General features: G+C 56.2%; 1 protein-coding gene across 2 annotated transcripts in view; it reads left to right on the forward strand.

Moving 5' to 3' along the window:
* Positions 1-21500, forward strand: part of PLOD3 (procollagen-lysine,2-oxoglutarate 5-dioxygenase 3) — a 118722-nt gene that overhangs the window by 27477 nt on the left and 69745 nt on the right. For both annotated transcript variants that reach the window (XM_090129369.1, XM_090129370.1), the window contains exon 8: positions 6946-7044. In XM_090129369.1, the coding sequence (XP_089985495.1) occupies positions 6946-7044 (99 nt within the window). The remainder of the gene's footprint in view (positions 1-6945; positions 7045-21500) is intronic.

A 21500-nucleotide genomic window follows, 5' to 3' on the forward strand; every position in this document is an offset into this window, starting at 1 on the left:
CTTGGGGTTTGTGGGGTCTCTGTGGAGTCTCTTGGGGTTGTGGGGAGGCTGTGGGTCTCTGTGGGGTTTTGGGGTCTCTGTGGGGTTGTTATGGGGTCTCTGTGGGGTGGCTGTGGGGTTGTGGGGTCGTTATGGGGTCTCTGTGGGGTTGTGGGGTCTCTGTGGGTTCTCTTGGGGTTGTGGGGTCTCTGTGGGGACTCTGTGGGGTCTCTATGGGGTCTCTGTGGGGTTGTGGGGTCTCTGTGGGGTCTCTGTGGGGTCTCTTGTGGTTGTGGGGGGGCTGTGGGGTCTCTCTGGGTTCTCTTGGGGTTGTGGGGTCGTTGTGGGGTCTCTGTGGGGTTGTGGGGTCTCTGTGGGGTCTCTTGGGGTTGTGGGGTGGCTGTGGGGTTTTGGGGTCTCTGTGGGGTTGTGGGGTGGCTGTGGGGTCTCTGTGGGGTCTTTGTGGGGTCGTTATGGGGTCTCTGTGGTGTCTCTTGGGGTTGTGGGGCCTCTGTGGGGTCTCCATGGGGTCTCTTGTGGTTGTGGGGTGGCTGTGGGGTCTCTTGGGGTTGTGGGGTCGTTATGGGGTCTCTGTGGGGTCTCTTGTGTTTGTGGGGTGGCTGTGGGCTCTCTGTGGGGTCTCTATGGGGTCTCTGTGGGGTTGTGGGGTGGCTGTGGGTCTCTGGGGTTTTGGGGTCTCTGTGGGGTTGTTATGGGGTCTCTGTGGGGTGGCTGTGGGGTTGTGGGGTCGTTATGGGATCTCTGTGGGGTTGTGGGGTCTCTGTGGGTTCTCTTGGGGTTGTGGGGTCGTTATGGGGTCTCTGTGGGGTTGTGGGGTGGCTGTGGGGCCTCTGTTGGGTCTCTATGGGGTCTCTTGTGGTTGTGGGGTGGCTGTGGGGTCTCTGTGGGGTTGTGGGGTGGTTGTGGGGTCTCTATGGGGTTGTGGTGTCTCTATGGGGTCTCTGTGGGGTTCTGGGGTCATTTTGGGCTCTCTGTGGGGTCTCTTTTGGTTGTGGGGTGGCTGTGGGGTCTCTGTGGGGTTGTGGGGTTGCTGTGGGGTCTCTATGGGGTTGTGGGGTCTCTGTGGGGTCTCTTGTGGTTGTGGGGTGGCTGTGGGGTCTCTATGGGGTCTCTGTGGGGTTGTGGGGGGGCTGTGGGGTCTCTCTGGGTTCTCTTGGGGTTGTGGGGTCGTTGTGGGGTCTCTGTGGGGTTGTGGGGTCTCTGTGGGGACTCTGTGGGGTCTCTTGGGGTTGTGGGGTGGCTGTGGGGTCTCTGTGGGGTTATGGGGTCTCTGTGGGGTCTCTTGGGGTTGTGGGGTATCTATGGGGTCTCTTGTGGTTTTGGGGTCTCTGTGGGGTTGTTATGGGGTCTCTGTGGGTTTGTGGGGTGGCTGTGGGCTCTCTGTGGGGTCTCTCGGGGTTGTGGGGTCTCTGTGGGGTCTCTTGTGGTTGTGGGGTCTCTGTGGGGTCTCTATGGGGTCTCTGTGGGGTTGTTATGGGGTCTCTGTGGGGTTGTGGGGTTTCTGTGGGCTCTCTGTGGGGTCTCTCGGGGTTGTGGGGTCTCTGTGGGGTTGTGGGGAGGCTGTGGGGTCTCTATGGGGTCTCTGTGGGCTTGTGGGGTCATTTTGGGGTCTCTGTGGGGTTGTGGGGTGGCTGTGGGGTCTCTGTGGGGTCTCTTGGGGTTGTGGGGTGGCTGTGGGGTTGTGGGGTCTCTGTGGTGTCTCTATGGGGTCTCTTGTGGTTGTGGGGTGGCTGTGGGGTGGCTGTGGGGTCTCTTGTGGTTGTGGGGTCGTTACGGGGTCTCTGTGGGGTCTCTTGTGTTTGTGGGGTGGCTGTGGGCTCTCTGTGGGGTCTCTCGGGGTTGTGGGGTGGCCGTGGGGTCTCTGTGGGGTTGTGGGGTCTCTGTGGGGTTGTGGGGTGGCTGTGGGTCTCTGGGGTTTTGGGATCTCTGTGGGGTCGTTATGGGGTCTCTGTGGGGTTGTGGGGTCGTTATGGGGTCTCTGTGGGGTCTCTTGGGGTTTGTGGGGTCTCTGTGGAGTCTCTTGGGGTTGTGGGGAGGCTGTGGGTCTCTGTGGGGTTTTGGGGTCTCTGTGGGGTTGTTATGGGGTCTCTGTGGGGTGGCTGTGGGGTTGTGGGGTCGTTATGGGGTCTCTGTGGGGTTGTGGGGTCTCTGTGGGTTCTCTTGGGGTTGTGGGGTCTCTGTGGGGACTCTGTGGGGTCTCTATGGGGTCTCTGTGGGGTTGTGGGGTCTCTGTGGGGTCTCTGTGGGGTCTCTTGTGGTTGTGGGGGGGCTGTGGGGTCTCTCTGGGTTCTCTTGGGGTTGTGGGGTCGTTGTGGGGTCTCTGTGGGGTTGTGGGGTCTCTGTGGGGTCTCTTGGGGTTGTGGGGTGGCTGTGGGGTTTTGGGGTCTCTGTGGGGTTGTGGGGTGGCTGTGGGGTCTCTGTGGGGTCTTTGTGGGGTCGTTATGGGGTCTCTGTGGTGTCTCTTGGGGTTGTGGGGCCTCTGTGGGGTCTCCATGGGGTCTCTTGTGGTTGTGGGGTGGCTGTGGGGTCTCTTGGGGTTGTGGGGTCGTTATGGGGTCTCTGTGGGGTCTCTTGTGTTTGTGGGGTGGCTGTGGGCTCTCTGTGGGGTCTCTATGGGGTCTCTGTGGGGTTGTGGGGTGGCTGTGGGTCTCTGGGGTTTTGGGGTCTCTGTGGGGTTGTTATGGGGTCTCTGTGGGGTGGCTGTGGGGTTGTGGGGTCGTTATGGGATCTCTGTGGGGTTGTGGGGTCTCTGTGGGTTCTCTTCAGGTTTTGGGGGCTCTGTGGGGTCTCTTGGGGTTGTGGGGTGGCTGTGGGGTCTCTATGGGTTCTCTTGGGGTTGTGGGGTGGCCGTGGGGTCTCTGTGGGGTTGTGGGGTCTCTGTGGGGTTGTGGGGTGGCTGTGGGTCTCTGGGGTTTTGGGATCTCTGTGGGGTCGTTATGGGGTCTCTGTGGGGTTGTGGGGTCGTTATGGGGTCTCTGTGGGGTCTCTTGGGGTTTGTGGGGTCTCTGTGGAGTCTCTTGGGGTTGTGGGGAGGCTGTGGGTCTCTGTGGGGTTTTGGGGTCTCTGTGGGGTTGTTATGGGGTCTCTGTGGGGTGGCTGTGGGGTTGTGGGGTCGTTATGGGGTCTCTGTGGGGTTGTGGGGTCTCTGTGGGTTCTCTTGGGGTTGTGGGGTCTCTGTGGGGACTCTGTGGGGTCTCTATGGGGTCTCTGTGGGGTTGTGGGGTCTCTGTGGGGTCTCTGTGGGGTCTCTTGTGGTTGTGGGGGGGCTGTGGGGTCTCTCTGGGTTCTCTTGGGGTTGTGGGGTCGTTGTGGGGTCTCTGTGGGGTTGTGGGGTCTCTGTGGGGTCTCTTGGGGTTGTGGGGTGGCTGTGGGGTTTTGGGGTCTCTGTGGGGTTGTGGGGTGGCTGTGGGGTCTCTGTGGGGTCTTTGTGGGGTCGTTATGGGGTCTCTGTGGTGTCTCTTGGGGTTGTGGGGCCTCTGTGGGGTCTCCATGGGGTCTCTTGTGGTTGTGGGGTGGCTGTGGGGTCTCTTGGGGTTGTGGGGTCGTTATGGGGTCTCTGTGGGGTCTCTTGTGTTTGTGGGGTGGCTGTGGGCTCTCTGTGGGGTCTCTATGGGGTCTCTGTGGGGTTGTGGGGTGGCTGTGGGTCTCTGGGGTTTTGGGGTCTCTGTGGGGTTGTTATGGGGTCTCTGTGGGGTGGCTGTGGGGTTGTGGGGTCGTTATGGGATCTCTGTGGGGTTGTGGGGTCTCTGTGGGTTCTCTTGGGGTTGTGGGGTCGTTATGGGGTCTCTGTGGGGTTGTGGGGTGGCTGTGGGGCCTCTGTTGGGTCTCTATGGGGTCTCTTGTGGTTGTGGGGTGGCTGTGGGGTCTCTGTGGGGTTGTGGGGTGGTTGTGGGGTCTCTATGGGGTTGTGGTGTCTCTATGGGGTCTCTGTGGGGTTCTGGGGTCATTTTGGGCTCTCTGTGGGGTCTCTTTTGGTTGTGGGGTGGCTGTGGGGTCTCTGTGGGGTTGTGGGGTTGCTGTGGGGTCTCTATGGGGTTGTGGGGTCTCTGTGGGGTCTCTTGTGGTTGTGGGGTGGCTGTGGGGTCTCTATGGGGTCTCTGTGGGGTTGTGGGGGGGCTGTGGGGTCTCTCTGGGTTCTCTTGGGGTTGTGGGGTCGTTGTGGGGTCTCTGTGGGGTTGTGGGGTCTCTGTGGGGACTCTGTGGGGTCTCTTGGGGTTGTGGGGTGGCTGTGGGGTCTCTGTGGGGTTATGGGGTCTCTGTGGGGTCTCTTGGGGTTGTGGGGTATCTATGGGGTCTCTTGTGGTTTTGGGGTCTCTGTGGGGTTGTTATGGGGTCTCTGTGGGTTTGTGGGGTGGCTGTGGGCTCTCTGTGGGGTCTCTCGGGGTTGTGGGGTCTCTGTGGGGTCTCTTGTGGTTGTGGGGTCTCTGTGGGGTCTCTATGGGGTCTCTGTGGGGTTGTTATGGGGTCTCTGTGGGGTTGTGGGGTTTCTGTGGGCTCTCTGTGGGGTCTCTCGGGGTTGTGGGGTCTCTGTGGGGTTGTGGGGAGGCTGTGGGGTCTCTATGGGGTCTCTGTGGGCTTGTGGGGTCATTTTGGGGTCTCTGTGGGGTTGTGGGGTGGCTGTGGGGTCTCTGTGGGGTCTCTTGGGGTTGTGGGGTGGCTGTGGGGTTGTGGGGTCTCTGTGGTGTCTCTATGGGGTCTCTTGTGGTTGTGGGGTGGCTGTGGGGTGGCTGTGGGGTCTCTTGTGGTTGTGGGGTCGTTACGGGGTCTCTGTGGGGTCTCTTGTGTTTGTGGGGTGGCTGTGGGCTCTCTGTGGGGTCTCTCGGGGTTGTGGGGTGGCCGTGGGGTCTCTGTGGGGTTGTGGGGTCTCTGTGGGGTTGTGGGGTGGCTGTGGGTCTCTGGGGTTTTGGGATCTCTGTGGGGTCGTTATGGGGTCTCTGTGGGGTTGTGGGGTCGTTATGGGGTCTCTGTGGGGTCTCTTGGGGTTTGTGGGGTCTCTGTGGAGTCTCTTGGGGTTGTGGGGAGGCTGTGGGTCTCTGTGGGGTTTTGGGGTCTCTGTGGGGTTGTTATGGGGTCTCTGTGGGGTGGCTGTGGGGTTGTGGGGTCGTTATGGGGTCTCTGTGGGGTTGTGGGGTCTCTGTGGGTTCTCTTGGGGTTGTGGGGTCTCTGTGGGGACTCTGTGGGGTCTCTATGGGGTCTCTGTGGGGTTGTGGGGTCTCTGTGGGGTCTCTGTGGGGTCTCTTGTGGTTGTGGGGGGGCTGTGGGGTCTCTCTGGGTTCTCTTGGGGTTGTGGGGTCGTTGTGGGGTCTCTGTGGGGTTGTGGGGTCTCTGTGGGGTCTCTTGGGGTTGTGGGGTGGCTGTGGGGTTTTGGGGTCTCTGTGGGGTTGTGGGGTGGCTGTGGGGTCTCTGTGGGGTCTTTGTGGGGTCGTTATGGGGTCTCTGTGGTGTCTCTTGGGGTTGTGGGGTCGTTATGGGGTCTCTGTGGGGTCTCTTGTGTTTGTGGGGTGGCTGTGGGCTCTCTGTGGGGTCTCTATGGGGTCTCTGTGGGGTTGTGGGGTGGCTGTGGGTCTCTGGGGTTTTGGGGTCTCTGTGGGGTTGTTATGGGGTCTCTGTGGGGTGGCTGTGGGGTTGTGGGGTCGTTATGGGATCTCTGTGGGGTTGTGGGGTCTCTGTGGGTTCTCTTCAGGTTTTGGGGGCTCTGTGGGGTCTCTTGGGGTTGTGGGGTGGCTGTGGGGTCTCTATGGGTTCTCTTGGGGTTGTGGGGTGGCCGTGGGGTCTCTGTGGGGTTGTGGGGTCTCTGTGGGGTTGTGGGGTGGCTGTGGGTCTCTGGGGTTTTGGGATCTCTGTGGGGTCGTTATGGGGTCTCTGTGGGGTTGTGGGGTCGTTATGGGGTCTCTGTGGGGTCTCTTGGGGTTGTGGGGTGGCTGTGGGGTTTTGGGGTCTCTTGGGGTTGTGGGGTGGCTGTGGGGTCTCTCTGGGTTCTCTTGGGGTTGTGGGGTCGTTGTGGGGTCTCTGTGGGGTTGTGGGGTCTCTGTGGGGACTCTGTGGGGTCTCTCGGGGTTGTGGGGTCTCTGTGGGGTCTCTTGTGGTTGTGGGGTCTCTGTGGGGTCTCTATGGGGTCTCTGTGGGGTTGTTATGGGGTCTCTGTGGGGTTGTGGGGTGGCTGTGGGGTCTCTTGGGGTTGTGGGGTCTCTATGGGGTCTCTGTGGGGTTCTGGGGTCATTTTGGGGTCTCTGTGGGGTTGTGGGGTGTCTGTGGGGTCTCTATGGGATCTCTGTGGGGTTGTGGGGTCTCTGTGGGTTCTCTTCAGGTTGTGGGGGCTCTGTGGGGTCTCTTGGGGTTGTGGGGTGGCTGTGGGGTCTCTGTGGGGTCTCTTGGGGTTTGTGGGGTCTCTGTGGAGTCTCTTGGGGTTGTGGGGAGGCTGTGGGGTCTCTATGGGATCTCTGTGGGGTTGTGGGGTCTCTGTGGGTTCTCTTCAGGTTGTGGGGTCTCTGTGGGGTCTCTTGGGGTTGTGGGGAGGCTGTGGGTCTCTGTGGGGTTTTGGGGTCTCTGTGGGGTTGTTATGGGGTCTCTGTGGGGTGGCTGTGGGGTTGTGGGGTCGTTATGGGGTCTCTGTGGGGTTGTGGGGTCTCTTTGGGTTCTCTTGGGGTTGTGGGGTCGTTATGGGGTCTCTGTGGGGTTGTGGGGTCTCTGTGGGTTCTCTTGGGGTTGTGGGGTCGTTATGGGGTCTCTGTGGGGTTGTGGGGTCGTTATGGGGTCTCTGTGGGGTCTCTTGGGGTTGTGGGGTGGCTGTTGGGTTTTGGGGTCTCTGTGGGGTTGTGGGGTGGCTGTGGGGTTTTGGGGTCTCTGTGGGGTTGTGGGGTGGCTGTGGGGTGGCAGTGGGGTTGTGGGGTCGTTATGGGGTCGTTATGGGGTGGCTGTGGGTCTCAGTGCCCCGTTTGCCCGCAGCTGCAGCTGAACTCGTTAGCTAATTACATCCCTAACGGCTGGAGCCCCGACGGATGCGGGGACTGCGAGCGCGGGGTGCAGCAGCTGGGGAGCAGCACGGTGTGGGGCGCCCCATAGATTTGGGGGGGGGGGAGGGGGACCCAGGGATGTGTGGGGTGGGACCCACGGGTGTGTGTGTGCCCCATAGCTGTGTGTGTGCCCCATAGATCTGTGTGTGCCCCATAGATGTGTGTGTGCCCCATAGATGTGTGTGTGCCCCATAGATGTGTGTGTGCCCCATTGTTGTCTGTGCCCCATAGCTGTGTGTGTGCCCCATAGATGTGTGTGTGCCCCATAGATGTCTGTGCCCCATAGATGTGTGGGGTGGGACCCAGAGATGTGTGTGTGCCCCATAGATGTGTGTGCCCCATAGATGTGTGTGTGCCCCATACATGTGTGTGCCCCATAGATGTGTGTGTGCCCCATAGATGTGTGTGTGCCCCATAGATGTGTGTGTGCCCCATAGATGTTTGTGCCCCATAGATGCGTGTGTGCCCCATAGATGCGTGTGTGCCCCATAGATGTCTGTGCCCCATAGATGTGTGCCCCATAGATGCGTGTGTGCCCCATAGATGTGTGGGGTGGGACCCAGAGATGTGTGTGTGCCCCATTGCTGTCTGTGCCCCATAGATGTGTGTGTGCCCCATAGATGTGTGTGTGCCCCATAGATGTGTGTGCCCCATAGATGTGTGTGTGCCCCATAGATGTGTGTGCCCCATAGATGTCTGCGCCCCATAGATGTGTGTGTGCCCCATAGATGTGTGTGTGCCCCATAGATGTCTGTGCCCCATAGATGTGTGTGTGCCCCATAGATGTGTGTCTGCCCCATAGATGTCTGTGCCCCATAGATGTGTGTGTGCCCCATAGATGCGTGTGCCCCATAGATGTTTGTGCCCCATAGATGTGTGTGTGCCCCATAGATGTGTGTGTGCCCCATAGATGTTTGTGCCCCATAGATGCGTGTGTGCCCCATAGATGTCTGTGCCCCATAGATGTGTGCCCCATAGATGCGTGTGTGCCCCATAGATGTCTGTGCCCCATAGATGTGTGTGTGCCCCATAGATGTGTGTGCCCCATATCTGTCTGTGCCCCATAGATGCGTGTGTGCCCCATAGATTCGTGTGTGCCCCATAGATGTGCGTGTGCCCCATAGATGTGTGTGTGCCCCATAGATGTGTGTGCCCCATAGATGTGTGTGTGCCCCATAGATATCTGTGACCCATAGATGTGTGTGTGCCCCATAGATGTCTGTGCCCCATAGATGCGTGTGTGCCCCACAGATGTGTGTGTGCCCCATAGATGTGTGTGCCCCATAGATGTGTGTGTGCCCCATAGATGTGTGTGCCCCATAGATGTCTGTGCCCCATAGATGTGTGTGTGCCCCATAGATGTGTGTGCCCCATAGATGTGTGTGTGCCCCATAGATGTCTGTGCCCCATAGATGTGTGTGTGCCCCATAGATGTGTGTGTGCCCCATAGATGTGTGTGTGCCCCATAGATGTCTGTGCACCATAGATGTGTGGGGTGAGACCCATAGATGTCTGTGCACCATAGATGCGTGTGCCCCATAGATGTGTGTGCCCCATAGATGCGTGTGCCCCATAGATGTGTGTGCCCCATAGATGTGTGTGTGCCCCATAGATGTGTGTGTGCCCCATAGATGTGTGTTCCCCATAGATGTGTGTGCCCCATAGATGTGTGTGCCCCATAGATGCGTGTGCCCCATAGATGTGTGTTCCCCATAGATGTCTGTGCCCCATAGATGTGTGTGTGCCCCATAGATGTGTGTGTGCCCCACAGATGTGTGTGTGCCCCATAGATGTGTGTGTGCCCCATAGATGTCTGTGCCCCATAGATGTGTGTGTGCCCCATAGATGTCTGTGCCCCATAGATGTGTGTGCCCCATAGATGTGTGTGTGCCCCATAGATGTGTGTGCCCCATAGATATGTGTGTGCCCCATAGATGTGTGTGCCCCATAGATGTCTGTGCCCCATAGATGTGTGTGTGCCCCATAGATGTGTGTGCCCCATAGATGTGTGTGTGCCCCATAGATGTGTGTGCCCCATAGATGTGTGTGCCCCATAGATGTGTGTGTGCCCCATAGATGTGTGTGCCCCATGGATGTGTGCCCCATAGATGTGTGTGTGCCCCATAGATGTGTGCCCCATAGATGCGTGTGTGCCCCATAGATGTGTGTGCCCCATAGATGTGTGCCCCATAGATGCGTGTGTGCCCCATAGATGTGTGTGCCCCATAGATGCGTGTGTGCCCCATAGATGTGTGTGCCCCATAGATATGTGTGTGCCCCATAGATGTGTGTGCCCCATAGATGTGTGTGTGCCCCATAGATGTGTGTGCCCCATAGATGTGTGTGACCCATAGATGTGTGTGTGCCCCACAGATGTGTGTGTGCCCCATAGATATCTGTGCCCCATAGATGTGTGTGTGCCCCACAGATGTGTGTGTGCCCCATAGATGTGTGTGCCCCATAGATGTGTGTGTGCCCCATAGATGTGTGTGCCCCATGGATGTGTGCCCCATAGATGCGTGTGCCCCATAGATGTGTGCCCCATAGATGCGTGTGTGCCCCATAGATGTGTGTGCCCCATAGATGTGTGCCCCATAGATGCGTGTGTGCCCCATAGATGTGTGTGCCCCATAGATGTGTGTGTGCCGCATAGATGTGTGTGTGCCCCATAGATGTGTGTGCCCCATAGATGTGTGTGTGCCCCATAGATATCTGTGCCCCATAGATGTGTGTGTGCCCCATAGATGTGTGTGCCCCATAGATGCGTGTGCCCCATTGATGTGTGTGTGCCCCATAGATGTGTGTGCCCCATAGATGCGTGTGTGCCCCATAGATGTCTGTGCCCCATAGATGTGTGTGTGCCCCATAGATGTGTGTGTGCCCCATATCTGTCTGTGCCCCATAGATGCGTGTGTGCCCCATAGATGCGTGTGTGCCCCATAGATGTGTGTGTGCCCCATAGATGCGTGTGCCCCATAGATGTGTGTGTGTCCCATAGATGTGTGTGTGCCCCATAGATATCTGTGCCCCATAGATGTGTGTGTGCCCCATAGATGCGTGTGTGCCCCACAGATGTGTGTGTGCCCCATAGATGTGTGTGCCCCATAGATGTGTGTGTGCCCCATAGATGTGTGTGCCCCATAGATGTGTGTGTGCCCCATAGATGTGTGTGCCCCATAGATGTCTGTGCCCCATAGATGTGTGTGTGCCCCATAGATGTGTGTGCCCCATAGATGTGTGTGTGCCCCATAGATGTCTGTGCCCCATAGATGTGTGGGGTGAGACCCATAGATGTGTGTGCCCCATAGATGCGTGTGCCCCATAGATGTGTGTGTGCCCCATAGATGTGTGTGCCCCATAGATGTGTGTGCCCCATAGATGTGTGTGTGCCCCATAGATGTGTGTGCCCCATGGATGTGTGCCCCATAGATGCGTGTGCCCCATAGATGTGTGCCCCATAGATGTGTGTGCCCCATAGATGTGTGTGTGCCCCATAGATGTGTGTGCCCCATAGATGCGTGTGTGCCCCATAGATGCGTGTGTGCCCCATAAATGTGTGTGTGCCCCATAGATATCTGTGACCCATAGATGTGTGTGTGCCCCATAGATGTCTGTGCCCCATAGATGTGTGTGTGCCCCATAGATGTGTGTGTGCCCCATAGATATCTGTGCCCCATAGATGTGTGTGTGCCCCACAGATGTGTGTGTGCCCCATAGATGTGTGTGCCCCATAGATGTGTGTGCCCCATAGATGTGTGTGTGCCCCATAGATGTGTGTGCCCCATAGATGTCTGTGCCCCATAGATGTGTGTGCCCCATAGATGTGTGTGTGCCCCATAGATGTGTGTGCCCCATAGATGTCTGTGCCCCATAGATGTGTGTGTGCCCCATAGATGTGTGTGCCCCATGGATGTGTGCCCCATAGATGTGTGTGCCCCATAGATGCGTGTGCCCCATAGATGTGTGTGCCCCATAGATGTGTGTGTGCCCCATAGATATCTGTGACCCATAGATGCGTGTGTGCCCCATAGATGTGTGTGTGCCCCATAGATGCGTGTGCCCCATAGATGTGTGTGTGCCCCATAGATGTGAGTGTGCCCCATAGATGTGTGTGCCCCATAGATGCGTGTGTGCCCCATACATGTCTGTGCCCCATAGATGTGTGTGTGCCCCATAGATATCTGTGACCCATAGATGTGTGTGAGCCCCACAGATGTGTGTGTGCCCCATAGATGTGTGTGCCCCATAGATGTGTGTGCCCCATAGATGTGTGTGTGCCCCATAGATGTGTGTGTGCCCCATAGATGTGTGTGCCCCATAGATGTGTGTGTGCCCCATAGATGTGTGTGCCCCAGAGATGCGTGTGTGCCCCATAGATGTCTGTGCCCCATAGATGTGTGTGTGCCCCATAGATGCGTGTGTGCCCCATAGATGCGTGTGTGCCCCATAGATGTGTGTGTGCCCCATAGATGTCTGTGCCCCATAGATGTGTGTGTGCCCCATAGATGCGTGTGTGCCCCATAGATGTCTGTGTGCCCCATATCTGTGCCCCATAGATGTGTGTGCCCCATAGATTTGTGGGGTGGGACACAGAGATGTGTGTGTGCCCCATAGATGTGTGTGTGCCCCATAGATGCGTGTGTGCCCCTTAGCTGTGTGTGTGCCCCTTAGCTGTGTGTGTGCCCCATAGATGTGTGTGTGCCCCATAGATGTCTGTGCCCCATAGATGTGTGTGCCCCATAGATGTGTGTGCCCCATAGATGTGTGTGTGCCCCATAGATGTGTGTGCCCCATAGATGTGTGTGTGCCCCATAGATATCTGTGCCCCATAGATTTGTGTGTGCCCCACAGATGTGTGTGTGCCCCATAGATGTGTGTGTGCCCCATAGATGTGTGTGCCCCATAGATGTGTGTGTGCCCCATAGATGTGTGTGCCCCATAGATGTGTGTGTGCCCCATAGATGTGTGTGCCCCATAGATGTCTGTGCCCCATAGATGTGTGGGGTGAGACCCATAGATGTGTGTGCCCCATAGATGCGTGTGCCCCATAGATGTGTGTGTGCCCCATAGATGTGTGTGCCCTATGGATGTGTGCCCCATAGATGCGTGTGCCCCATAGATGTGTGCCCCATAGATGTCTGTGCCCCATAGATGCGTGTGTGCCCCATAGATGTGTGTGCCCCATAGATGTGTGTGTGCCCCATAGATGCGTGTGTGCCCCATAGATGTGTGTGTGCCCCATAGATGTGTGTGCCCCATAGATGTGTGTGTGCCCCATAGATATCTGTGACCCATAGATGTGTGTGTGCCCCATAGATGCGTGTGCCCCATAGATGTGTGTGTGCCCCATAGATGTGTGTGCCCCATAGATGCGTGTGTGCCCCATAGATGTCTGTGCCCCATAGATGTGTGTGTGCCCCATAGATGTGTGTGTGCCCCATATCTGTCTGTGCCCCATAGATGCGTGTGTGCCCCATAGATGCGTGTGTGCCCCATAGATGTGTGTGTGCCCCATAGATGTGAGTGTGCCCCATAGATATCTGTGACCCATAGATGTGTGTGTGCCCCATAGATGTGTGTGTGCCCCACAGATGTGTGTGTGCCCCATAGATGTGTGTGCCCCATAGATGTCTGTGTGCCCCATATCTGTGCCCCATAGATGTGTTTGCCCCATAGATTTGTGGGGTGGGACACAGAGATGTGTGTGTGCCCCATAGATGTGTGTGCCCCATAGATGTGTGTGTGCCCCATAGATGTGTGTGCCCCATAGATGTGTGTGCCCCATAGATGTGTGTGTGCCCCATAGATGTCTGTGCCCCATAGATGTGTGTGTGCCCCATAGATGTGTGTGCCCCATAGATGTGTGTGTGCCCCATAGATGCGTGTGTGCCCCATAGATTCGTGTGTGCCCCATAGATGTGTGTGTGCCCCATAGATGTCTGTGCCCCATAGATGTGTGGGGTGAGACCCATAGATGTGTGTGCCCCATAGATGCGTGTGCCCCATAGATGTGTGTGCCCCATAAATGCGTGTGCCCCATAGATGTGTGTGTGCCCCATAGATGCGTGTGCCCCATAGATATCTGTGCCCCATAGATGCGTGTGTGCCCCATAGATGTCTGTGCCCCATAGATGTGTGTGTGCCCCATAGATGTGTGTGCCCCATAGATGTGTGTGCCCCATAGATGTGTGTGTGCCCCATAGATGTCTGTGCCCCATAGATGTGTGTGTGCCCCATAGATGTGTGTGTGCCCCACAGATGTGTGTGTGCCCCATAGATGCGTGTGCCCCATAGATGCGTGTGCCCCATAGATGTGTGTGCCCCATAGATGCGTGTGCCCCATAGATGTGTGTGCCCCATAGATGTGTGTGTGCCCCATAGATGTGTGCCCCATAGATGCATGTGTGCCCCATAGATGTGTGTGCCCCATAGATGTGTGTGCCCCATAAATGCGTGTGCCCCATAGATGTGTGTGCCCCATAGATGTGTGTGTGCCCCATAGATGTGTGTGTGCCCCATAGATGTGTGTGCCCCATAGATGTGTGTGTGCCCCATAGATGTGTGTGTGCCCCATAGATGTCTGTGCCCCATAGATGTGTGTGCCCCATAGATGTGTGTGTGCCCCATAGATGTGAGTGTGCCCCATAGATGTGTGTGTGCCCCATAGCTGTGTGTGCCCCATAGATGTCTGTGCCCCATAGATGTGTGTGTGCCCCATAGATGTGTGTGCCCCATAGATGTGTGTGTGCCCCATAGATATCTGTGCCCCATAGATGTGTGTGTGCCCCATAGATGTGTGTGCCCCATAGATGTGTGTGTGCCCCATAGATGCGTGTGCCCCATAGATGTCTGTGCCCCATAGATGTGTGTGTGCCCCACAGATGTGTGTGTGCCCCATAGATGTGTGTGCCCCATAGATGTGTGTGCCCCATAGATGTGTGTGTGCCCCATAGATATCTGTGCCCCATAGATGTGTGTGCCCCATAGATGTGTGTGTGCCCCATAGATGCGTGTGCCCCATAGATGTCTGTGCCCCATAGATGTGTGTGTGCCCCACAGATGCGTGTGTGCCCCATAGATACGTGTGTGCCCCATAGATGCGTGTGTGCCCCATAGATATCTGTGACCCATAGATGTGTGTGTGCCCCATAGATGTGTGTGTGCCCCACAGATGTGTGTGTGCCCCATAGATATCTGTGACCCATAGATGTGTGTGTGCCCCATAGATGTGTGTGCCCCATAGATGTGTGTGTGCCCCATAGATGTGTGTGCCCCATAGATGTGTGCCCCATAGATGCGTGTGCCCCATAGATGTGTGTGCCCCATAGATGCGTGTGCCCCATAGATGTGTGTGTGCCCCATAGATGTGTGTGTGCCCCATAGATGTGTGTGCCCCATAGATGTGTGCCCCATAGATGTGTGTGTGCCCCATAGATGTCTGTGCCCCATAGATGTGTGTGTGCCCCATAGATGTGTGTGTGCCCCATAGATGTGTGTGTGCCCCATAGATGTGTGTGCCCCATAGATGCGTGTGTGCCCCATAGATGTGTGTGTGCCCCATAGATGTGTGTGCCCCATATCTGTCTGTGCCCCATAGATGCGTGTGTGCCCCATAGATGCGTGTGTGCCCCATAGCTGTGTGTGTGCTCCATAGATGTGTGAGCCCCATAGATGTCTGTGCCCCATAGATGTGTGGGGTGAGACCCATAGATGTGTGTGCCCCATAGATGCGTGTGCCCCATAGATGTGTGTGCCCCATAAATGCGTGTGCCCCATAGCTGTGTGTGTGCCCCATAGATGCGTGTGCCCCATAGATATCTGTGACCCATAGATGTGTGTGTGCCCCATAGATGTCTGTGCCCCATAGATGTGTGTGTGCCCCATAGATGTCTGTGCCCCATAGATGTGTGTGTGCCCCACAGATGTGTGTGTGCCCCATAGATGCGTGTGCCCCATAGATGCGTGTGCCCCATAGATGTGTGTGCCCCATAGATGCGTGTGCCCCATAGATGTGTGTGCCCCATAGATGTGTGTGTGCCCCATAGATGTGTGCCCCATAGATGCGTGTGTGCCCCATAGATGTGTGTGCCCCATAGATGTGTGTGCCCCATAAATGCGTGTGTGCCCCATAGATGTGTGTGCCCCAGAGATGTGTGTGTGCCCCATAGATGCGTGTGCCCCATAGATGTGTGTGTGCCCCATAGATGTGTGTGCCCCAGAGATGTGTGTGTGCCCCATAGATGCGTGTGCCCCATAGATGCGTGTGCCCCATAGATGTGTGTGCCCCATAGATGTGTGTGTGCCCCATAGATGTGTGTGCCCCATAGATGTGTGTGCCCCATAGATGTGTGTGTGCCCCATAGATGTGTGCCCCATAGATGCGTGTGTGCCCCATAGATGTGTGTGCCCCATAGATGCGTGTGTGCCCCATAGATGTGTGTGTCCCATAGATGTGTGTGTGCCCCATAGATGTGTGTGTGCCCCACAGATGTGTGTGTGCCCCATAGATGTGTGTGCCCCATAGATGTCTGTGCCCCATAGATGTGTGTGTGCCCCACAGATGTGTGTGTGCCCCATAGATGTGTGTGCCCCATAGATGTGTGTGTGCCCCATAGATGTGTGTGCCCCATAGATGTGTGCCCCATAGATGCGTGTGCCCCATAGATGTGTGTGTGCCCCATAGATGTGAGTGTGCCCCATAGATGTGTGTGCCCCATAGATGCGTTTGTGCCCCACAGATGTGTGTGTGCCCCATAGATGCGTGTGTGCCCCATAGATGTCTGTGCCCCATAGATGTGTGTGTGCCCCATAGATGTGTGTGCCCCATATCTGTCTGTGCCCCATAGATACGTGTGTGCCCCATAGATGCGTGTGTGCCCCATAGATATCTGTGACCCATAGATGTGTGTGTGCCCCATAGATGTGTGTGTGCCCCACAGATGTGTGTGTGCCCCATAGATATCTGTGACCCATAGATGTGTGTGTGCCCCATAGATGTCTGTGCCCCATAGATGTGTGGGGTGAGACCCATAGATGTGTGTGCCCCATAGATGCGTGTGCCCCATAGATGCGTGTGCCCCATAGATGTGTGTGCCCCATAGATGTGTGTGTGCCCCATAGATGTGTGTGCCCCATAGATGTGTGCCCCATAGATGCGTGTGCCCCATAGATGTGTGTGCCCCATAGATGCGTGTGCCCCATAGATGTGTGTGTGCCCCATAGATGTGTGTGCCCCATAGATGTGTGCCCCATAGATGTGTGTGTGCCCCATAGATGTCTGTGCCCCATAGATGTGTGTGTGCCCCATAGATGTGTGTGTGCCCCATAGATATCTGTGACCCATAGATGTGTGTGTGCCCCATAGATGTCTGTGCCCCATAGATGTGTGTGTGCCCCATAGCTGTGTGTGTGCCCCTTAGATGTGTGTGTGCCCCATAGATGCGTGTGTGCCCCATAGATGTCTGTGTGCCCCATATCTGTGCCCCATAGATGTGTGTGTGCCCCATAGATGTGTGTGCCCCATAGATTTGTGGGGTGGGACACAGAGATGTGTGTGTGCCCCATAGATGTGTGTGCCCCATAGATGTGTGTGTGCCCCATAGATGCGTGTGTGCCCCATAGATGCGTGTGCCCCATAGCTGTGTGTGTGCCCCATAGATGTGTGTGCCCCATATCTGTCTGTGCCCCATAGATGCGTGTGTGCCCCATAGATGCGTGTGTGCCCCATAGATGTGTGTGCCCCATATCTGTCTGTGCCCCATAGCTGTGTGTGTGCCCCATAGATGTCTGTGCCCCATAGATGTGTGGGGTGAGACCCATAGATGTGTGTGCCCCATAGATGCGTGTGCCCCATAGATGTGTGTGTGCCCCACAGATGTGTGTGTGCCCCATAGATGTGTGTGCCCCATAGATGTGTGTGCCCCATAGATGTGCGTGTGCCCCATAGATGTGTGCCCCATAGATGCGTGTGTGCCCCATAGATGTGTGTGCCCCATAGATGTGTGTGTGCCCCATAGATGTGAGTGTGCCCCATAGATGTGTGTGTGCCCCATAGATGTCTGTGCCCCATAGATGTGTGTGTGCCCCATAGATATCTGTGCCCCATAGATGTGTGTGTGCCCCATAGATGTGTGTGTGCCCCATAGATGTGTGTGTGCCCCATAGATATCTGTGCCCCATAGATGTGTGTGTGCCCCACAGATGTGTGTGTGCCCCATAGATGTGTGTGCCGCATAGATGTGTGTGCCCCATAGATGTGTGTGCCCCATAGATGTGTGTGCCCCATAGATATCTGTGCCCCATAGATGTGTGTGTGCCCCACAGATGTGTGTGTGCCCCATAGATGTGTGTGTGCCCCATAGATGTGTGTGCCCCATAGATGCGTGTGTGCCCCATAGATGTGTGTGCCCCATAGATGTGTGTGTGCCCCATAGATGCGTGTGTGCCCCATAGATGTGTGTGTGCCCCATAGATGTGTGTGCCCCATAGATGTGTGTGTGCCCCATAGATATCTGTGACCCATAGATGTGTGTGTGCCCCATAGATGTGTGTGCCCCATAGATGTGTGTGCCCCATAGATTTGTGTGTGCCCCACAGATGTGTGTGTGCCCCATAGATGTGTGTGCCCCATAGATGTGTGCCCCATAGATGCGTGTGCCCCATAGATGTGTGTGTGCCCCATAGATGTGTGTGCCCCATAGATGTGTGTGTGCCCCATAGATATCTGTGACCCATAGATGTGTGTGTGCCCCATAGATGTCTGTGCCCCATAGATGTGTGGGGTGAGACCCATAGATGTGTGTGCCCCATAGATGCGTGTGCCCCATAGATGTGTGTGCCCCATAGATGTGTGCCCCATAGATGCGTGTGCCCCATAGATGTGTGTGCCCCATAGATGCGTGTGCCCCATAGATGTGTGTGCCCCATAGATGTGTGTGTGCCCCATAGATGTGTGTGCCCCATAGATGTGTGCCCCATAGATGCGTGTGTGCCCCATAGATGTGTGTGCCCCATAGATGCGTGTGTGCCCCATAGATGTCTGTGCCCCATAGATGTGTGTGTGCCCCATAGATGTGTGTGCCCCATATCTGTCTGTGCCCCATAGATGTGTGTGTGCCCCATAGATGTGTGTGTGCCCCATAGCTGTGTGTGTGCCCCATAGATGTGTGTGTGCCCCATAGATGCGTGTGTGCCCCATAGATGTCTGTGTGCCCCATATCTGTGCCCCATAGATGTGTGTGTGCCCCATAGATGTGTGTGCCCCATAGATGTGTGTGTGCCCCATAGATGCGTGTGTGCCCCATAGATGCGTGTGTGCCCCATAGCTGTGTGTGTGCCCCATAGATGTGTGTGCCCCATAGATGTGTGTGTGCCCCATAGATGTCTGTGCCCCATAGATGTGTGTGTGCCCCACAGATGTGTGTGTGCCCCATAGATGCGTGTGCCCCATAGATGCGTGTGCCGCATAGATGTGTGTGCCCCATAGATGCGTGTGCCCCATAGCTGTGTGTGTGCCCCATAGATGTGTGTGTGCCCCATAGATGTGTGCCCCATAGATGCATGTGTGCCCCATAGATGTGTGTGCCCCATAGATGTGTGTGCCCCATAGATGTGTGTGCCCCATAGATGTGTGTGTGCCCCATAGATGTGTGTGTGCCCCATAGATGTCTGTGCCCCATAGATGTGTGTGTGCCCCATAGATGTCTGTGCCCCATAGATGTGTGTGCCCCATAGATGTGTATGTGCCCCATAGATGTGTGTGCCCCATAGATGTGTGTGTGCCCCATAGATGTGAGTGTGCCCCATAGATGTGTGTGTGCCCCATAGCTGTGTGTGCCCCATAGATGTCTGTGCCCCATAGATGTGTGTGTGCCCCATAGATGTGTGTGTGCCCCATAGATGTGTGTGTGCCCCATAGATATCTGTGCCCCATAGATGTGTGTGCCCCATAGATGTGTGTGTGCCCCATAGATGCGTGTGCCCCATAGATGTCTGTGCCCCATAGATGTGTGTGTGCCCCACAGATGTGTGTGTGCCCCATAGATGTGTGTGCCCCATAGATGTGTGTGCCCCATAGATGTGTGTGTGCCCCATAGATATCTGTGCCCCATAGATGTGTGTGCCCCATAGATGTGTGTGTGCCCCATAGATGCGTGTGCCCCATAGATGTCTGTGCCCCATAGATGTGTGTGTGCCCCATAGATGTGTGTGTGCCCCATAGATACGTGTGTGCCCCATAGATGTGTGTGTGCCCCACAGATGTGTGTGTGCCCCATAGATATCTGTGACCCATAGATGTGTGTGTGCCCCATAGATGTGTGTGCCCCATAGATGTGTGTGTGCCCCATAGATGTGTGTGCCCCATAGATGTGTGCCCCATAGATGCGTGTGCCCCATAGATGTGTGTGCCCCATAGATGCGTGTGCCCCATAGATGTGTGTGTGCCCCATAGATGTGTGTGTGCCCCATAGATGTGTGTGCCCCATAGATGTGTGCCCCATAGATGTGTGTGTGCCCCATAGATGTCTGTGCCCCATAGATGTGTGTGTGCCCCATAGATGTGTGTGTGCCCCATAGATGTGTGTGTGCCCCATAGATGTGTGTGCCCCATAGATGTGTGCCCCATAGATGTGTGTGTGCCCCATAGATGTCTGTGCCCCATAGATGTGTGTGTGCCCCACAGATGTGTGTGTGCCCCATAGATGCGTGTGCCCCATAGATGCGTGTGCCCCATAGATGCGTGTGCCCCATAGATGTGTGTGCCCCATAGATGTGTGTGTGCCCCATAGATGTGTGCCCCATAGATGCGTGTGTGCCCCATAGATGTGTGTGCCCCATAGATGTGTGTGCCCCATAAATGCGTGTGTGCCCCATAGATGTGTGTGCCCCAGAGATGTGTGTGTGCCCCATAGATGCGTGTGCCCCATAGATGTGTGTGTGCCCCATAGATGTGTGTGCCCCAGAGATGTGTGTGTGCCCCATAGATGCGTGTGCCCCATAGATGTGTGTGCCCCATAGATGTGTGTGTGCCCCATAGATGTGTGTGCCCCAGAGATGTGTGTGTGCCCCATAGATGTCTGTGCCCCATAGATGTGTGTGCCCCATAGATGTGTGTGTGCCCCATAGATGTGTGTGCCCCAGAGATGTGTGTGTGCCCCATAGATGCGTGTGCCCCATAGATGCGTGTGCCCCACAGATGTGTGTGCCCCACAGATGTGTGTGTGCCCCATAGATGTGTGTGCCCCATAGATGTCTGTGCCCCATAGATGTGTGTGTGCCCCACAGATGTGTGTGTGCCCCATAGATGTGTGTGCCCCATAGATGTGTGTGTGCCCCATAGATGTGTGTGCCCCATAGATGTGTGCCCCATAGATGCGTGTGCCCCATAGATGTGTGTGTGCCCCATAGATGTGAGTGTGCCCCATAGATGTGTGTGCCCCATAGATGCGTTTGTGCCCCACAGATGTGTGTGTGCCCCATAGATGCGTGTGTGCCCCATAGATATCTGTGCCCCATAGATGTGTGTGTGCCCCATAGATGTGTGTGCCCCATATCTGTCTGTGCCCCATAGATACGTGTGTGCCCCATAGATGCGTGTGTGCCCCATAGATATCTGTGACCCATAGATGTGTGTGTGCCCCATAGATGTGTGTGTGCCCCACAGATGTGTGTGTGCCCCATAGATATCTGTGACCCATAGATGTGTGTGTGCCCCATAGATGTCTGTGCCCCATAGATGTGTGTGTGCCCCATAGATGTGTGGGGTGAGACCCATAGATGTGTGTGCCCCATAGATGCGTGTGCCCCATAGATGCGTGTGCCCCATAGATGTGTGTGCCCCATAGATGTGTGTGTGCCCCATAGATGTGTGTGCCCCATAGATGTGTGCCCCATAGATGCGTGTGCCCCATAGATGTGTGTGCCCCATAGATGCGTGTGCCCCATAGATGTGTGTGTGCCCCATAGATGTGTGTGCCCCATAGATGTGTGTGTGCCCCATAGATGTCTGTGCCCCATAGATGTGTGTGTGCCCCATAGATGTGTGTGTGCCCCATAGATATCTGTGACCCATAGATGTGTGTGTGCCCCATAGATGTCTGTGCCCCATAGATGTGTGTGTGCCCCATAGCTGTGTGTGTGCCCCATAGATGTGTGTGTGCCCCATAGATGCGTGTGTGCCCCATAGATGTCTGTGTGCCCCATATCTGTGCCCCATAGATGTGTGTGTGCCCCATAGATGTGTGTGCCCCATAGATTTGTGGGGTGGGACACAGAGATGTGTGTGTGCCCCATAGATGTGTGTGCCCCATAGATGTGTGTGTGCCCCATAGATGCGTGTGTGCCCCATAGATGCGTGTGCCCCATAGCTGTGTGTGTGCCCCATAGATGTGTGTGCCCCATATCTGTCTGTGCCCCATAGCTGTGTGTGTGCTCCATAGCTGTGTGTGCCCCATAGATGTGTGTGCCCCATAGATGTGTGTGTGCCCC

Source organism: Phasianus colchicus, chromosome 36 (genome assembly GCF_987193195.1).
Source record: "Phasianus colchicus chromosome 36, bPhaCol1.hap1.1, whole genome shotgun sequence".
Taxonomy (NCBI): domain Eukaryota; kingdom Metazoa; phylum Chordata; class Aves; order Galliformes; family Phasianidae; genus Phasianus; species Phasianus colchicus.